The 17,790-nt window shown below is 39.2% G+C and overlaps 1 protein-coding gene across 1 annotated transcript in view; it reads left to right on the top strand.

Moving 5' to 3' along the window:
* LOC136876199 (uncharacterized) overlaps positions 1-2,886 on the top strand; it is a 77,149-nt gene extending 74,263 nt beyond the window's left edge. Inside the window, exon 3 of the mRNA XM_067149944.2 lies at positions 1,230-2,886. Within this exon, the coding sequence (XP_067006045.2) occupies positions 1,230-2,279 (1,050 nt within the window). The 3' untranslated portion in view covers positions 2,280-2,886. The remainder of the gene's footprint in view (positions 1-1,229) is intronic.
* The last annotated feature ends 14,904 nt before the right edge of the window (positions 2,887-17,790 follow it).

Here is a 17,790-nt window from a genome sequence, read left to right as displayed (position 1 = left end):
TTCAAAACAGCACCATCCCATCTAATTTGGATAAACAGGTTTTAAGTATAAATGTGTATGCTTGGCTGGGATCAAGGAAAAATTCCATATTGGATTAGGTTCTGCATTACGAGGGTGGCCCAGAAAATAATGCACCACAATGTTGTTCTCAGCCCCCAACAATGGTGCGAATACAAAACTTTAAATATGAATTCTTTGAAGTTTACAGAGTGTGCAAGTTTCTGCTTCTTCCAACATACAGCATATGTGCAGCAATGGTTCAACATGGCGTCTGTAAGTTACGTATGTTAAAAGCAGCGTATCATCATTGAATTTCTCACTGAGCAGCAAGAAACGGTTGGAAACATTCACAAACGTTTATGTGCAGTTTATGGAGGATCGCCAGTCGACAGAAGTACAGTTAGTCGCTGGGAACAGAGATTGAGACATCTGAAAGCGGTTCGGCAGAGCTTGAAGATTTGCAGCCGTCAGGGAGGCCAACTACGGCTGCCACACCTGACAAGATGCAGTGTGCTGATGTGCTCATTCGCAAGGACTGACGCAGAACAATTCGGCAGTTGGTGCAGGAGCGGTCAATCAGCAAAGGAAGTGTAGGTATAATCATCATTGCTCTTGATTATGCAAAAAAAAAAAAAGTGTTCACAATGGGTTTTGTGCCGTCTTACGGAGGAACACAAAACTCTCAGAAAAAAATTTCATCAGAGTTGCTGTAACATTTTGAAGCTGAAGGGGAAGCCTTCTTGTCCCGGATTGTGATGGGTGATGAAACCTGGGTTCACCATTTTGAGCCCAAAACAAAACTACAATCGATGGAATGGCATCATCCTGACTCTCCACAGAAGAAAAACTTCTAAGCGACTGCTTCTGCTGGTAAGGTCATGATGACGAAGAGGTGATTTGCAAAGTGGAGAAATGGCTTCATGAACAGAACAAGGAGTGGTACCGACAGGGCATACATGCACTTGTGTGTCTCACTGGAGGAAAGCCATGTAACGGGAAGATTACATAGGAAAATAGGGAGTGTAGAAGAAACATAATTCTTTCTTGTGTATAAGATCCATTGTGTTCAATAAATAATTGGTGAAGAAAAAATGTGGTGCATTAGTTTCTGGGCTAACCTCGTATTTTAATATTCACTTCAGGAAAATATTATCTGTAGTTGCATTTAGTTTTTGTTGAGCTGGAGTTTAATTCTATCTAGAATTGTTGTTGTTTTTTGTTTTTTTCAGATGACAAGACTAGGAAATGAAGAAAATGTATGCAAGGAGTATCCTTTGGACTTCAGTACAGAAGGACTGCCCAAAACATGCCAGGAACAGGTTTTGGATATAAGTAAAAGTATCAATCAAAATCATGATCAGAAACTTTTTATTGAAAAGAAAGGCCCAAAACCAGCTTTTGACCTGTCTAAGTTGAGTGTTTGTAGAAGTTTAATGCCAAATTTTGTTCAGCAGTTGTGTGATTTGTCTGAAAGTGAAAAAAGGAGTCCTGATAAACAACCTTCCAGTTTGCAGGTTGATAGAAAATTGAAACACCTATCTATTGAAGAAGTAGAAAATATAAATTTGAAACCAATTTGTGATAGTGAAGCATTGGACACCATCAGAAGCTTGAAATTAGGTGTAGATCAGGAGATTCTCAATTCAGAAGAAATTCTAGAAAGAGTTACTTCTCAACAATTTTCAGCTGAAGGTATTACAGAAGCCCCAGAGGAACAGTGTTTAGGCTTGGATGAAAACCAGAAGATAACAGATGATCAGCAGGTTCCATATATTACTAATGAATTACCTCTGGCTTCTCATGCAGAGTCTTTAGACACTCAGCAATTTCTCCTGGAAGCTAGGAACCAATTTACAGCTTTGAGACGACAGCTTACACATTCTGCTTGTCCAGTATTGACAGATGGTGTGAAACAGATAGTATTGGAGTATTTATCTCATAATGATAGTTACAATGAAGTGCATGACAAGGCTTTTGCCTTAATTGAATCTGGTATCAAGGACTGTATCAGTGGACATTTACTGACTGAAGCAATCGAGTGTTTACTTGATGAAACTAATCCATCTTCACACAACATGGAATTGGACTTGGCTTCTGATTGTTTTAGTAGTACACCTGAGAAAGGGCAGAGTGAAGTTTGCACGTCAAAGGACATTTCTGTGGAAATTAGTAAAAAACTTGATGATTCCAGGTTAGTGAAGGAGGTAGTTTATATTGATAGAGAAGCTCAGACAATGTCAACTGGACCGGTATTTTATACTTGTGTTTTTCCAGAGTAGTTTAAGTTTTGGATCATTTTTGAGGTAATAGTAGCATGTCTACATAAACACTAATAATGGAAGTAATAACAGTTTTAATACGTATTTTAAAGTATTGTGCAACATAAGAAAAACCAGTTAAATTTTTATAAGTGTCTTAAAATGTTCTATTATGTTTTAATGTGTTCCATTACAACAAACATTATCAAGAAATGGACAGTGTGTGTATATGGGTCAAAGATAGTGATATATAAGACGATGTTTTATGTATAACAGAATAATGTTAGATTTTGATATATGGGGAATGTCGATATTGATGTAGAAATGGCTGATGAAGGGAGTTGGGGCTCCCGAAACATGTATATGTGAAACATTGTATAAAGTCAGATAATGATAATATATTGACAGGGCGAACCAAACAATCACCCATTGTATATTGTATGAAACTAGTCAATACGGACCAACTAAGGAACCGAAAATGGTCAAATTCGTCGAATTGTCCTTTGAGAAAACAAGCTTTGAGGTCACCATTTAATTTTAGAAATGTAAGAAATAAATACAGTAGAACCCCGCTTAACCGAACTTTGCTCTTGCAAAATTGTATTTTAATATTTTGTTTTTACCCTCTCATTCCTAGCCGTTGATATTAGTAATTCTCTTGTATATGTGCTGAGAGCTACTAGACAAATCCTATTTTTATAGTATGACTTATGCCAGAATGCATGTGTAGCATGAAACAAAACAGTTTCTTACCCTCTAGTTCGCTCCATGATCATTTTTTCTTGAACAAGCAGGAATTTATTATTATTATTATTATTATTATTATTATTACTGCATGATTAGTCATGAAGATTATGCAGATGACTCTGACCTTGACAACAGCAGTTCTGAGAATTGAGTTAGAGCAGATGATGGATTTAATGCATTGGAGGTAAGATTGATTTTGAATTTTTATAAAATACAGTACCACACGCTTTAATTACAGTACTGTAGTAAAAAAACAGTATTCTGTTCAGCAGTAAAAAAAAAGGTCATTATTTCAGATCGCTTTGTGCTTTGTTGAACAAAGCAAATGAATCTTACACCAGCTGATGTATGGTTGATTAAACGGTGGCGAGACATAGCTGCACGACAGCACTGCGCCAAGAAAATTCAGAAGAAAACCACTTATTTTATACAATAAGTGATATTATGTAAATATTTTAATGTTAATATTCAGTATGCACCTTTGCATAACAAAGTTTATGTATTTTTATTTCGACATTTAACTTCCGAAAATATTTACCATGTGTCATCCGAAAAAACGCGTCAACCGAAGTGGCTCTGCCCCCTTTATTTCGGATAAGCAGGGTTCTAATGTAAAACATAAAAATGAACTTTTCCATGTGACAGACTCAAAGCCATGATGATCACCAACCTTCAATAGAAGATGGCATGGTAAGAAGAAAAAGAAGAATAAGAATGGAACCAACAAATAAATAGGCCCAGGCTGTAATGGATTAGTGGGTATATGAACCTGCTGGGCCATATCAAAGCTATATTGTACACAAGTTTTATCATCATTTTCAACATTTTTCTCCCTCACTTCCCTCTCTGTAGCTTTTTTTTTTGCTAGTTGCTTTACATCGCACCGACACTGATAGATCTTATGGCGACGATGGGGCAGGAAAGGGCTAGGAGTGGGAAGGAAGCGGCCGTGGCCTTAATTAAGGTACAGCCCCAGCATTTGCCTGGTGTGAAAATGGGAAATCACGGAAAACCATTTTCAGGGCTGCCGACAGTGGGGTTCGAACCTACTATCTCCCGAATACTGGATACTGTCCGCACTTAAGCGACTGCAGCTATCGAGCTCGGTCTCTCTCTGTAGCAACAACTTGTAGATGCTATCTCATTTTTTCAATAGTTTCCATTTTTATGTCTTCAGCCATTGCAGCTGCAGGTATAAAATGCTTCTGGCAAAATGCACAAAGTTCTGACATGGGTTTTATGACAATCATTTCTGGGCAGATTTGGTTCCAAATGTTAGTAAACAGCTCCATGTTGGTAGATTTACAGGCAAGTAAAGTAAGCAAAGTAACTCCTGCGGGACAACATTCTTGCACCTCAGCATTTCCGAAAACCTTAAAAGTAGTTAGTAGGACGTAAAACTGATAACAAAAAACAAAACAAAAAAAACTTTCATAAAACAGCCTGTCTCCAAAAATTTTAACCAAATTATGGTCTTTTTGAGCATCAAAAGTGTCAACTAAGTCTGGAATTTCTCTTTCTAAAAAAGGTGTTTGTTACCTTACCTTTTAGTACTTAGTGTTCCTTCAGTAAAATACTCTTGAAACACTGGAACACGTGATATCATCATCAATACCAGTATCATGTATTAGTTTAAGCACTTAATCTTCACTCATTTTTAAGGTTTAAAATGCATATAGTAAAGATTTTTTTTTTTTTTTTTAATGATTGACACAAGTATCATCAGCTGATGGCTGCGTTGAGTTGCACTCAGCTGTTGTTTCTAGGGATGCCAACTTCTTCAACTTTTATAACAAATAGTATAAGTATGTATGTCTATCTCTTAGTCCCATTTCCTGACACAGGGTCGGGGATGAGGTGAGATGAAATCTAATGGCATGTTTCTTTACAGCCGGATGTTCTTTCAGACTCCAACCTCAGCTGAGGAGCTTATGAGGATGAAATGAATGATGGTGAATGATATTGGGTAAGAAGGTGAAAGAAATTGGCCGTAGCTTATGAATAGGAACTCTCCCAGTATTTATATGGAAGTGAAAATGGGAAACCACAGAAAACCATTGTCAGAAAAGTGGACAGTGGTGTTTGAACCCACTCGTTCCTTGAGTGCCGAGCTTTGCTCCATAGCTGTAGCATGTTAACACACGTAGCCGCTCTGCTCGGTAGGTGTTATTATATGTATGTGAACTTTTTAAATTTTATTTCTTCAACTAAAATATTATTACAATTATTTGATTATTGTCAGGATTAGCAGCCTAAGACTGTCTAAAATATGAAAAGGGGCCTCTTGTTGAGGCAGTAATTGTAATTAGAAAATGTTCTTTTAGAAATAACTACTCTCTGTCCCCTAAAGTGTTGGTAGATTTCAGAGGAGACTATCTTTTGAAGCAATGCATACACTGCTTTAGAAAAGGGACCTCTTGTCAGAACCATGTGATTTTCCCATAACGACAAGATGTCCCTTCTCTCAGGTCTGACATCATCTGCTTAAATGATTTTTTAAAATAAGTTTTTCAGTTCCAGACACTTAATTTAAACAAAACAAATATTGATACTTTTGACTAACCATTCAGTTTGCTTGTACTGAAATTATTTCCTCCAATGAGAGGTGCCTTCTCAATTTTTGCCTTAGATATACCAAGCATGTAAAATGAAACCACAACACTGTTTTGTGAACCATCTTGTAGGATAGTTTTGAAACATGGATTTTGATTTTCTTTTTTCATTTTTTGTAATTTAGATTTTTCTCCGATTTCCAGTTGTCTTAATTGTATATAAATTGTATATAAAATTGTATATAAATTGTATATAAAATTATATTAGCCAATTTAAATTTCTGTCACATATTTTTAGGTCTGGTTCTGTGTCTAACTGGATAACATGACAATGGGGTTTGGGGTTTGATTCCCAGCTAAGTTGGAAATTTTAATCTTCATTGTGAAGTACGGTGCAGAACTTAAATGTTGATGTACAGTATGTTTATGTAGAGGATGCAGTCTGGTATACAAGAGAATTTAAAATTTATATTTAACTTGTATATTTGACAGATTCAAATAAAATATAAAACCTATGAATAATATAAATATAATTACAGAAAGTAGAGCTAATGCAATATATTGTCAGATTATATGAACAAAGGGATTATTAATTATTGTAAGATTATTAAAAATTAATGTTTTAATAGGTTTTATTTGTGCGCCTCCATGGTTTTAACGGCTTAGCTGCCGAACTGCCAACGCAACCGAACACCCCGTATATATTTGTACTTAAAGTTGGCTTAATTTTTCAGTAACTATAGAACTATACTCTGTAACCGATACTGAATTCACAGTTGTAATTATTCGATTACAACCCGGAAAAATATACGAACAAAATTAAATAAAAACCCGTTCAAATAAAGTTTGAAAAATATCAGACTGCACAGCTAATAAGTGTAAGTACAGCGTGCAAAGAGAGCTTGTTCGAAACTGAGTTGATTGATTATTACTACACCAAGTTATTGTTGGAATTATACATTGTTATCAAATAAATGTGTGAAAAAAGTTAAATGATAAGGAAAATTTGTGCACAATACAATCTCAGGTACACTACACATCAATAAAGTGAACTCGAACATGGATTATTCATAACTGGAAGACGATGTTTATAAACTAAGTCTGCTTGTAAAACACTCACAGGAAAGACTGTCAGTAAGGTGCTGAGATCTTGCTGAGTCATGGTAAAGCAGCATGGTTTCAGAAGACCCTTCAATATTTCTGTCAACACACTTCTAATGGCTGCGTGTGACGAGTGCTTTGGAGCGTTCAGCACAGCAGGTGAGTCACAAAACTTGAGCGCTCTGGAACATTAGAAATAGTGAAGGGTTAACAAACAGTTAAAATCTTCATTAAGAAGTTAAAATATAATCTAAATTGATTTTTATTGTGCTGTGCTATTATTATGTTGTTTGGCTGTTGGCCGAGATCATCGATATACCGGGTGGTCCACCAGCCCCTTGCGATCCAGTTTTATGCATTCCTTCACATTTACTACAATTCTGAAAGACATCGGTCCCTCTCCCTAACTGGGATAATATAATGTGATGTGTGTTTACGGGCTAGAAGACAGCAGGAATCGTGAGTGGCACTATTAATTCATTATGGGTACCTCAAATGAACCTGTAAAACAAGTACAGATACACAGAACACGTACTTTAAAACAGTAGGTGGACGCACAGACCGTAGGTCAAGTTGCCAGTGTTTCGCCCCATTGAGTTAAGTTGGGCTCATCATTTGGTAAATAGCACACCTACCAAGACGCATGGCTTGTGCATACCGTGGAAGCATAGCATAACAAAGAGTTATTTCAATTCCTACACCAACGAGCGGCTCTTCGGCCTTTGAAAATGGAGGGGAATAAAGCGATTCAAATATAGGGGAGTATATTTGTACATACATAAGGAGATATGTGGGATTTATATGTGTCCTGGCACAGAGATCACCGCGACCCCCAAGTGAGCCCCAGAGCATGCCCGCAGTGCACTCGCCATAGTCTGCCCTCGCTAGACCCTGTTTTTTATTGATCAAATTGAACACATAGATATACATGGGAGTGGGTTACAAAGAATGCAGGAGTGGTACCTCTTCGATGGCACTTGTAAACAACGTGAAGTTGTAAAATTTCAAATTAAGTCATTGTGCCGCTTCTTTGGCAATAAGGAAATAATGCAAATAAACACACATGATATATCACAACATAAACGAATGTCTCTTGTGCCCCTTCTGTGGCTCTATAATAAATCAACAAATAAAACAGTTTATACAAGAACAAAGATAGAAACAAAACAAATTTGCTAGCTGTTATACTAAAATATAGTGGTAAATAGCACAATAATATGTATATACAAGAATGTGAACATACTGGGTTGTAGTATAACAGGTGCCTGAACAAGTTCAGTAATAACAGAAGAGCATAAATACCGTAATAGTGTCATCTGTATCTATGAGTGAAAGAAATGGAAAATGAAGAACAAAAGAAGAACATACTGAATAACACTATGAGACACTGTCACGAATATGAAAGAATGAACGATCTGTAATAACATAGGTGATGATAAGAAACATGTAAATACACTGGATGTAACTAAATGAACTGGTAGCGGAGAAAAGGAGCCTGAGCATAAACACTGCACTTCACTGGTATCACGAACACTTCACAGATGGAACTGGTGGTGCCATTACGGTATGCTGATGGAAAAGTCAATGTTCCATCACAACCAGGATCATTGTAAGGCTATTACATGCAAAATAATAAATGTAAGGTGGGACGGTACGGTGGTAGGGAGGGTTGGGTGGAAGTTAAGAAGGTGCTGTGGGGAAAAGGTAGGAATGCTAAGGAGTACGAGTGTCATGAAAAATAGCTGTATCGAGAAAGAAAGTGGGAGAGCTTCTTGACTAATGGGATTATTATTATGGTGGAGGCCACTGCGTAGGCTGCTTGGAGCCACTGGTAGTGCCAATGCACTATGAGAGACTTTGTCTCATTTTCAAAAATTGATGCCTGCCTGTCCAACATATGATATAGATGTAGATTCGCATAGGGAACCTGAAATATTTGTCCCGAATGAGTAAATTTATAACACCAATTGAGTTGGTCCATTATTGGAGTTAGCTGGAAAATTTATAATGTCCAATAACGAACCAACAATTTTGGAGTTGGCTGAAAAATTTATAATGTCCAATAACGGACCAACTTTATTGGTATTATAAATTTACTCATTCGGGACAAATATTTCAGGTTCCCTATGGGAATCAACATCTATATTGTAGGTCAAGTGTCGCAGTAGCTCACGTGACAAGCGGGCAGGGAGATACGTGATAGTGGACAGTGTTCGAGGTAGGAGGTTTGAATCCCAACTAAGAATGTTTTTAAACAGCCAGTTGCCTCGAATGTGGTAAGGTTGCATACTTGATAGCTTCCAAGGACTGATTTGTTTATTTGACTCTGTAAAAGACCGTATGTATCGTTGCATTGGGTATGGTACTGGGTTAGACGATGATATGGAGAAGATGGTCTGTGGCCAGTATAGGCTGGGAAGTGCAAGTATTTTTTTAAGCCAGTCGTCTGAGATGTGGCAAGGTTGTATACTTAATACCGGTATTTTTCACAGACTGATTTGTTTATTTGGCCCTGAAAAGAGCCATTGGTATGGCGTTGGATTGATACAGGCCAGGAAATATGTGACAGGGTTTCAGTTATCCACGTAGTTTAACGCAGCACCTGCTCAAACTGACGACCTCTATGGTCAATACAGAGCTGCATGCGATGTTGTAAGGACCATTTGGCCTGTTGCAACATCTCTGGCGAAACGGATCGGCATGCCTTGGAGATGAGCTGTCTAAGTTGATAAGGACTGGCTGGCTCCTCTGCATACACTAGTTGTTTTACATGGTCCCACAGAAAAAAGTCCAGGGGCGTAAGATCGGGAGATCTGGCGGGCCAGAAGACAGGTTCCCCCCCTTCCTATCCATTTATCAGGATACGTCGCATGGAGATGGTTCCGAATGACAACCGCTGCGTGCAGTGGAGCTCTGTCATGTTGAAACTACATCCTGCAGCATTCAAGGAGTGGCACATGTTCCAAAAATGGTGGTAGTTCATCTTGGAGAAACCGCATATAGTGTTGGCTGGTCAGATGGCCCTCAAAGAAATGGGAACCGATGAGGTGATCACCCATGATTCCACACCATACTTTCACGCCCCACTGTACCCGAAAAGCTGTCTGTCGCACCCAATAGGGATTATTCACACTCCAGTAATGCATATTATGGCAATTAACGGTTCCATTGTTGTGGAATCGTGCATCGTCTGTAAATAAGAGAGTCGCTAGAAAAGCAAGATCAGTGTCCACATGCTGTAGGATCCATAGACAGAACTCCACCCGGGCATCGAAACATGACTATGGAGCTCCTGGTGTAAGTGCAGATGGTACAGATAAAACTGGTGGGTATGCAATATCCGCATAACAGACGCTCGACTGATGTTCATCTCCTCTGCAATGGCCCGTGTGCTAGTATGAGGGTTACGCCGGATAGCGTCAAACATGACCTCTTCATTGTCAGCAGATGTCATGGGATGATCTCGAACAGATTGCGTCCTTTTCACGGATGCAGTATCCCGCAGGCGTCTTTCCACACTGAAATGTCATATCTATTGGTTGTCGTCTATCCGGATAGCGTTCTTGGTACAGGCATTGTGCCTGGTATGCATTCTGTCTTGCTTCTCCATGGATAAGTAACATATCCACATACTCGTTGCTGGAATACATCTCAAGGCAGTGAATAAACTTTGTTTTGTGAATTGCTGTGAAGGAGGGGAGTTCGCACAGCTACATACTTACCTGTCATTGCATGTTGTTACCATTCTAATGGGGCCTACTGTGCCCCCTACCTGTGGTCTAAGAAGCTTGGAACATGTACGACGTAGCTAACTGTCCACAGACCATCATCTCCTCATCCTCATCCAACCCAGCACCATACCTAATGCAACAATATATACGGTCTTTTACAGGGTCAGGTTATCAAGTATGCAGTCTTACCACATCCCAGGCAACCGGCTGTTAAAAAAATTCTTATGTGGGATTCAAACCTCCTACCTCGAGCACTGTCCACTGTCACATATCTCCCCACCTGATTGCCATGTGAGCTACTGTGACACTTGACCTATGGCGCCCATTTCCCAGCCTATACCAAGCTCCAGGTCTGTGCATCCACCTCCTATTTTAAAGTATGTGTTCTGTGTATCTGTACGCATTTTGCGGGTTCATTCAAGGTACCCATAATGAATTTATAGTGGCGCTCATGATTCCTGCTGTCTTCTAGCCCGTAAGCACACATCTTGTTATATTACCCCAGTTTAGGGAGAGTGGCCGGTCTTTCAGAATTGTAGCAAATCTGAAAGGATGCATAAAACTGGACCACAAGGGACTGGTGGACCACCCGGTATATGAAGTTAAATCCACTATCCTTAGAGGTGGACAGTGTGAAGTACAATGCAGAACTTGAATGTTGATGCATGTATATGTACAGAGGATGTAGTCTGGGATACAGTAAAAGATCATTTAAAAGAAAGGAAAGAAACAGAGGAAATGAAAAGAAAGGTTATCTTAAGAAATACTAACTGGAACATATGAAAAAATGATACAGTAAGTTACTTTATGGTTTTTTTACTCACCTCATGGATCAGTGGAGTGGAACTTGTTATTAAAAGCTTAGGACAGCCCTGACTGAAGCAGATACTGTAACACAACTTTGTGTGTATTTGTCTAGAGGGAGAGGTGGGGAAGGAGAGAGGGTAAGGAACAGGAGATAGAGAACACAAGGAAGTAGAGGAAGGAGAAGCTTATTTTGTATGTAAATTTGGTTTAAAGTTATGATTGAAAATCTCCTCAAAAAGGATATTGATGATGATGATGCTTGTTGTTTAAAGGGGCCTAACATCGAAGGTCATCGTCCCCAAAAAAAAGGATATTGATTTTTTCATATACATCATTATTATGATTGAAGTTAGCATTGTTTTTTTTAGTGATACCTAATACCATATCAATCTATACATTTGAAATATTAGTTGAAATATTGCCAGGAATCATAATTATTATCAATGTGGATGTTTCCAAATATATTAAGTAAATTACTTTTGTTTGCATATCTTAATATTTTAAGGTCTTTTTCTATTGATGTGAACAAAATGTCCTTGATCAGTCATATGCAGGCTCATGGCAGAGAATCTATTATATTTATGGGCATTAAAATGTTCTTGATGTGTATGTTTAGTCCTCAGCCCGAAGGCTGGTTGGATCCTCAACAGCTCCGCCATCAGCTGTCATAGATGGCCTAGGCATCACTGAAGAGGCGTACTAGGGAAATGAGGAGCGAGGTAGTTTCCCGTTGCTTTCCTCACCGAGCCAGAAGTTGCTATTACATATCAGTCTGCCAAGCCCACTGAAATGCATGCACCAACCGACCCTATGAGCAATATTTTCACACCATTCATAGCAGGGACTGACTGCAGAAGGAATGGCATTACTAGCATCACTCGTACCTCAGTCACTTTCATTTTGTCAAAGCCAAGGTTAAAACTGAGACAGATCAATGAAAGTAACAAGATTGCTCTAGCCCATACCAGAAGACATAGTGCACTGTAAACACTAGGTCCCGCCAGCAAAGGCATATGTTCTTGATACTTAAAAAAAAAAAAAACCCTGCTTCTCATTTGGCTTATATAGCTTGCATCATACTGGTTCACCTTGCCAGCCAGGCCACAAGACAGGCTGAATTGCGGGGATCTGAAACTCCCAGCCAACACAAGGTTCATCTAGCCATTCAGGCCTCAGGATGGGCGGAATTGCAGATATCTGAAATTCATGGCTAACACGAGGTTCATCTTTCCTGTCAGGACTCGAGAAAGGTTGAATTGTATGCGTCTGAAACTCCTGACCAGCACCAGGGCCGCCTCACAATTGAAGTTGCAATCATTCTTCAAAGCGAATGTCTCAGACTCTGGAGGAGCATCAAACCCAGCTCCTTGAGAGAAGGGAGCACAGAGCTAATCTTATGTGTACGGTATGGGACCCTTTCAGGAGCACAGGGTTCCATTATGATCCTGACACCCCATACAATACGCAAGGAATGCTCCAGATATGCAGGACCGTAACCTTCAGATTCTGTGGTGCTCTTAAATGGAAAAGTGAGAGTATAGGAATATGCTGTGCTGTTGGAAAGCTGAAACTTCCTTTACTGGAAGAGCCATTAGAGCCACTCAAAATATTCCTCACCTGAGAAACATCTGTCCAAAGAGTTTCTGAAGAAAGTATGCCAGTATAACACTTGCTTCCAGATGATTTCATTCAGAACAAGTGGCCAAATCATGTCTCACAACTGTCCAGTCACTTTCACTGTTCAAGGAGAGATGTATCACTACTTCAGTTCATTATTGCCTCCACTCAATCAACAACCCAGTTTTCTTCAAATTTTTATTTCATAGCTGATCATAGTTCCAAGACTGTCAGATGAAGTGACAATATTCAAGGTTTCTTGCTTGAAGTTGTAGCCAGCCTGCAGCAAATGCTTCATGACAACAATGAGCTCATCAGTATGTTCAAAGTGGCCATGGAGCAGTGGCCAGCAGATGACTTCTAATTGGTTATGCGTGCAGACCAACAGACATGGACAGACTTTTCAAATGCCAACCACTGATGAGGTGGCTTTTGTTATGGTTGGTAACATGTTTGATAGTCGTGGTATCATCCTCCGGCAACAGAATTCTGTAACACCAATATAAATAGATAGATATTTATTGAACATAACAGGCGAATTTGCCCCGATACATGTTCACATGGACAACTCACATCAAAAGAAAAGAAATACCGGATTCCCTGAACATGCCATGAGGTTCATTGGATACTCCGGAAACGTGACACTCCCAAGGTAGAATCACCACGGCAGTCATCCTCAGTTCCTCATGCCACGCCCATCGTCTCCACTTAATATTAAGACACAAAATAAAATGAACAATAAAGGATAATAAAATAAAGCAAGAAATAATATTGGTGACTACTGCTACTGTCCGGCCGTGTCATCACCCCTGGTGAGAAGAAGGCTGCCCTCCCCATGATGACACGAACAGCCCTATCCGTGGGGTCGTAAGGAAGACCCCAACAATCCTACCAGATGACAATGCGTTTCTCTCACCATTCCATTGCGGCCGACCACGTGAAACTGGAGCCGCTCTCCTCCCGTATCCTGCCTCTTCACATTTCTCTCTTCTTTTACTTATTTGGAGTGGGCCCGTCCCACCCTATCTTCTTACGGGTATGTCCTGCTCTCCCTTGCCCATCATTCCTTACCAGCTCCTACTATGCTTGAATAGTGAGAAAAAAAGCACATGCCCTAATGTATACAACCAAGTACCCATAATAATAATAATAATAATAATAATAAACAAAAATCTACCTACAAAACAACTAATCTGGCCCTACCCTGACCTTGCAATCACCACATGACTGTCACAACATATAGTTCTGCAAAAGAAGAAAACCGCTGACATTACATTACAACAGATTCAGCTCAAGCCCTTGTATACACAGTTGCTTACTTCGCAATCCTTGTTACTTAACTGGCTTACCCTGGATTAAAAGTACACCAAATGACAACAATCGCATACTTTCATGCAATCTCGCAAATGGTAAGGCCTCTACATTTTGCACATACCATATCTTTTACTCAATTACTTTGCTGTCACTCGGTCTTACTTCACCTCCAGGCACGAATTCTACATTCTTCACTATGTCACCAGCACTTCACTTACTGCTGAACTTGCCTAACAAACTCAACCACTGAATACTGTTAAACAAGACCCCCATAAACATTGTAAACACCCGTCCCCATTCCCAAACACATACCTCCTTATTTCCTCCAAGCTATACTCACCACCATTGCCCTATGAATCTCCTTCCATTTTTCTCATACATGCCTTTTTAACCACAGTTATAACTTTCCCTCCCTCCCTTATAAGTTTCCTCCTCTAATCTTACTCCTTGTAGTTCTTGCCCCCTCAACCCCTATCTCCATTCCTCCTTTTTTTACCAACCTATTCCATTCCGTGCCCTCTGTATCCTCCATCCCTTTACATACTTTACCGCAAAGGTCTTTTAAACTCCTACTTCTTCCTTTGCTCATAACTGCTTTACCTTCCTGTCTATTAGTCTTCTCATGTCCTTTCTTGCTTACTAAACCACTGCACTCTGCTCTCACCGTTTCTTGCTGCTCACCCTCACTCACCCCTTCACTGTTCTGATCTTCTGTATCCACACTGCACTGTCCGTTCTCATCTGAGTTGATCTCCTCTCCTTCCTCGTCTCCACTCCTCGTTGTTACTTCTTTCTTCCTTCCATCTTGCCTTGTCATCTCTCCTCCCTCGGAACTAACGCATTCGTCCATCTCCTTTAGCTTCGCTACTGAGTGTTCCTATATTCCGTTTGTCACCACCAACCTCTGACCTCTTATTCGGGCCTTTAGCCCCTAATTTCTCGCTCTCCACAGGTGTCTGTTCAAAATATTCATATTTTCATTTCCTTCCTTTCCCATGTCTCTTTTCACCCCTACTTTCTGACACTGTAAATTATTACCGTTTCTTATCACTATTTCTGCCATTAGGGTTGAGAAAATTTTTACCCTAATTGGCCTCCGTCCTTTCGTTTTTCCCACTCTCTCCACATCATCTATGTCCACTTCACTGAAGTTTCTCTTCATCCTATCCTGTATGACCTCTACCATCTTGGATATCAGGTCAATCTTGCCTTCCCTCTCACCTTCCTCCACACCATATATAAATATGGCTTTCTTCATTCTCTCCTGCCTGTACCCCTCTGCTTCTCTTCATCATCATCACCTCCTCTTCTAGATGTTTCACTTTCCCTCTTAATAACTCTATTTCCTTCTCATTGTTGTCGACTCTCCTGTTCGATTCCTCAGTCTTCGTTTCTAGCCATTTCTTCATGTTCCCTATCTCCTTTCTCTGCTCCTCCATCATGTCCTTTATTTCCTGTACCTTATCCCATTGACACTTTTCCTGTATTACTTCACCCACTACCACCTTGAGTGCTGCCAACTCCTCCATACTGAATTTTCCGCTGGTATTTGGGCCTGGGTTTAATTCCACCCCCACCCCACCCCACCCCCAATAACCAGCAGCACCGCTATCATTGTCACTACCAGCACTGCTTCACCCATTTTTACTCCTTCTTTTCTTAACACTCATCCATTCTTGGTCTCCTTCCTCTGCTTCACCTGCCATTTCCCAATCGCGGCCCGGTACTGCTCAATGCGGACCATGTTTACGGCATGCACTGCACCACGCGACTTCACTCCTCAGTTGCTCAAGCTAGACTGGGCCAATATAAATGGTCCGTTATTGAACATTATCAATTTTCCAGCTAACTCATTCCTGGTTACCAGTGTTTTGCCCCCATGTACCAAGTTGGGCTCATCAGTTGGTACCCAGCACACCCACCAAGACGCATGGCCAGTGCATACCGTGTAGGCCACTGCGCAGACTACATGAAGCCACCTGCAGTGCCAATGCACTGTGAGAGACTTTGTCTCATCACCAAAAATTGATGCCTGCTTGGCCATCAGATGATCCAGATGTTGATTCCCATAGGGAATCTGAAATATTTGTCCCGAATGAGTAAATTTATAACACCAATACAAATGGTCCATTATTGGACATTATAAATTTTCCAGCTAACTCATTCCTGGTTGCCAGTGTTTTGCCCCCGTGTGCTTCACATAACAAACCAGTTATTCTGTCATTAGAGAAGAATTACCACGATAATTAATGCTGAAATGTATACTTTCAGTGTGCGCAATTAATTGTCATACCTTGTCAAATGGCAACCTCTGGTGAGAGGAAGACAAATTAATTTCCATCTCGCTTAGCTAATTAGGTTCATGGTATATACACTTCCAAGTAAATTAGGACTTACCTAATAATTAGGTATTATTTCCGTAAAAACAAGAGCTGTGCACTGAGCAGAATAGAACAGGGATATGTTTCTTGTAAAACAATTGTACACAGTCCCCAGAATTTAGTATGATGAAAAAAATTTTTAAGTCCTTTTTACTTATTTTATAGCATGTTTCCATAAATTTAAGGGCATTTTATTGATCATTTACAGTGAGTTTTTAAGGTCATAATAAGTAATAAATAACCTGAGTCAGGCAATTAATTCTATAAAGCCTTTTGGTCTGTATATTTTGATAAAATACTTCTCATATGCATGCTACAGTTAAACAACAATATGGATTGGAGAAGGGTCTGAACAGAAGAGTAAGTTGTGCCCAAAGAGAATAAAATAAGATGTACCGCTTGCTGGACCTTGATGTAAATCATAGGTGTTCAGTGCCATCTACAATTTAGCTCTTAATAAATATTTATGTATCAACATTTCTTAGTAGTATTTGGCTACTATTTCCTCTTCACAAAATAGGTAATAGTTGCCAGTCTCTTCCTACTTCTGAATCACTGAAAAACCTATTGTTTTTGGAGTTTAAATACTTGTGGAGTAAGAATATTTTTGGAATGAGTCATGTGTTGTAAGAAATAACTTCTAAAGTTTTGAAACTTTTACCCTTTTACAAGGAACTAAAGACTGTCTTATTTTCATATCGAGATGTTGTTTTAAAAGTAACTATTAAACTAAGTAAATACTGTAATAGGCCTACTGGTTTTTATATACAAAATATACTGACTTATTAATAGCTCTGTATGAATGTGCCTTAATTGAATAAAAATGCTGTATAATTTAGAATTTTGATTTAAATCTTTTAAATCAAAAACATCTGATTTAAATAAAAGATCAGATTTTTGACTTTGTCATTCACTATATATCAAACCTAGATGACTGTATTGAAGTTGTGTAAAATATTTTTGGAAAATATGGCCAGTTACACTGTTTATGGCAATATTGATCTGTCCAATGTCACTGCAAAATGTATATCTTCAGAATAAAAAGATGAACAAAAACTGTGGTATTCACTTTTGTAACAATTTATTGGTCTACTTGCAGTAATGTGTCATGTCTTAATACAAAATTATATTATTCTTATTTATTATTTTTTTATTCATTATGCCCAACTAAGAAGCACATGTGAACTTATTTAGCATAACATTTCTTCTTGTCTTCCCAAAATCTCTTCATCCTTTCGCTGTGCTTCTTTTTGTGTTCTTCCATCCATCCATCCTGTCTTTT

The sequence above is a fragment of the Anabrus simplex genome, chromosome 6 (assembly GCF_040414725.1).
Source record: "Anabrus simplex isolate iqAnaSimp1 chromosome 6, ASM4041472v1, whole genome shotgun sequence".
Taxonomy (NCBI): Eukaryota; Metazoa; Arthropoda; class Insecta; order Orthoptera; family Tettigoniidae; genus Anabrus; species Anabrus simplex.
Note: the sequence above shows the minus strand (reverse complement) of the source record. Positions and strands in the feature narration are given on the sequence as shown.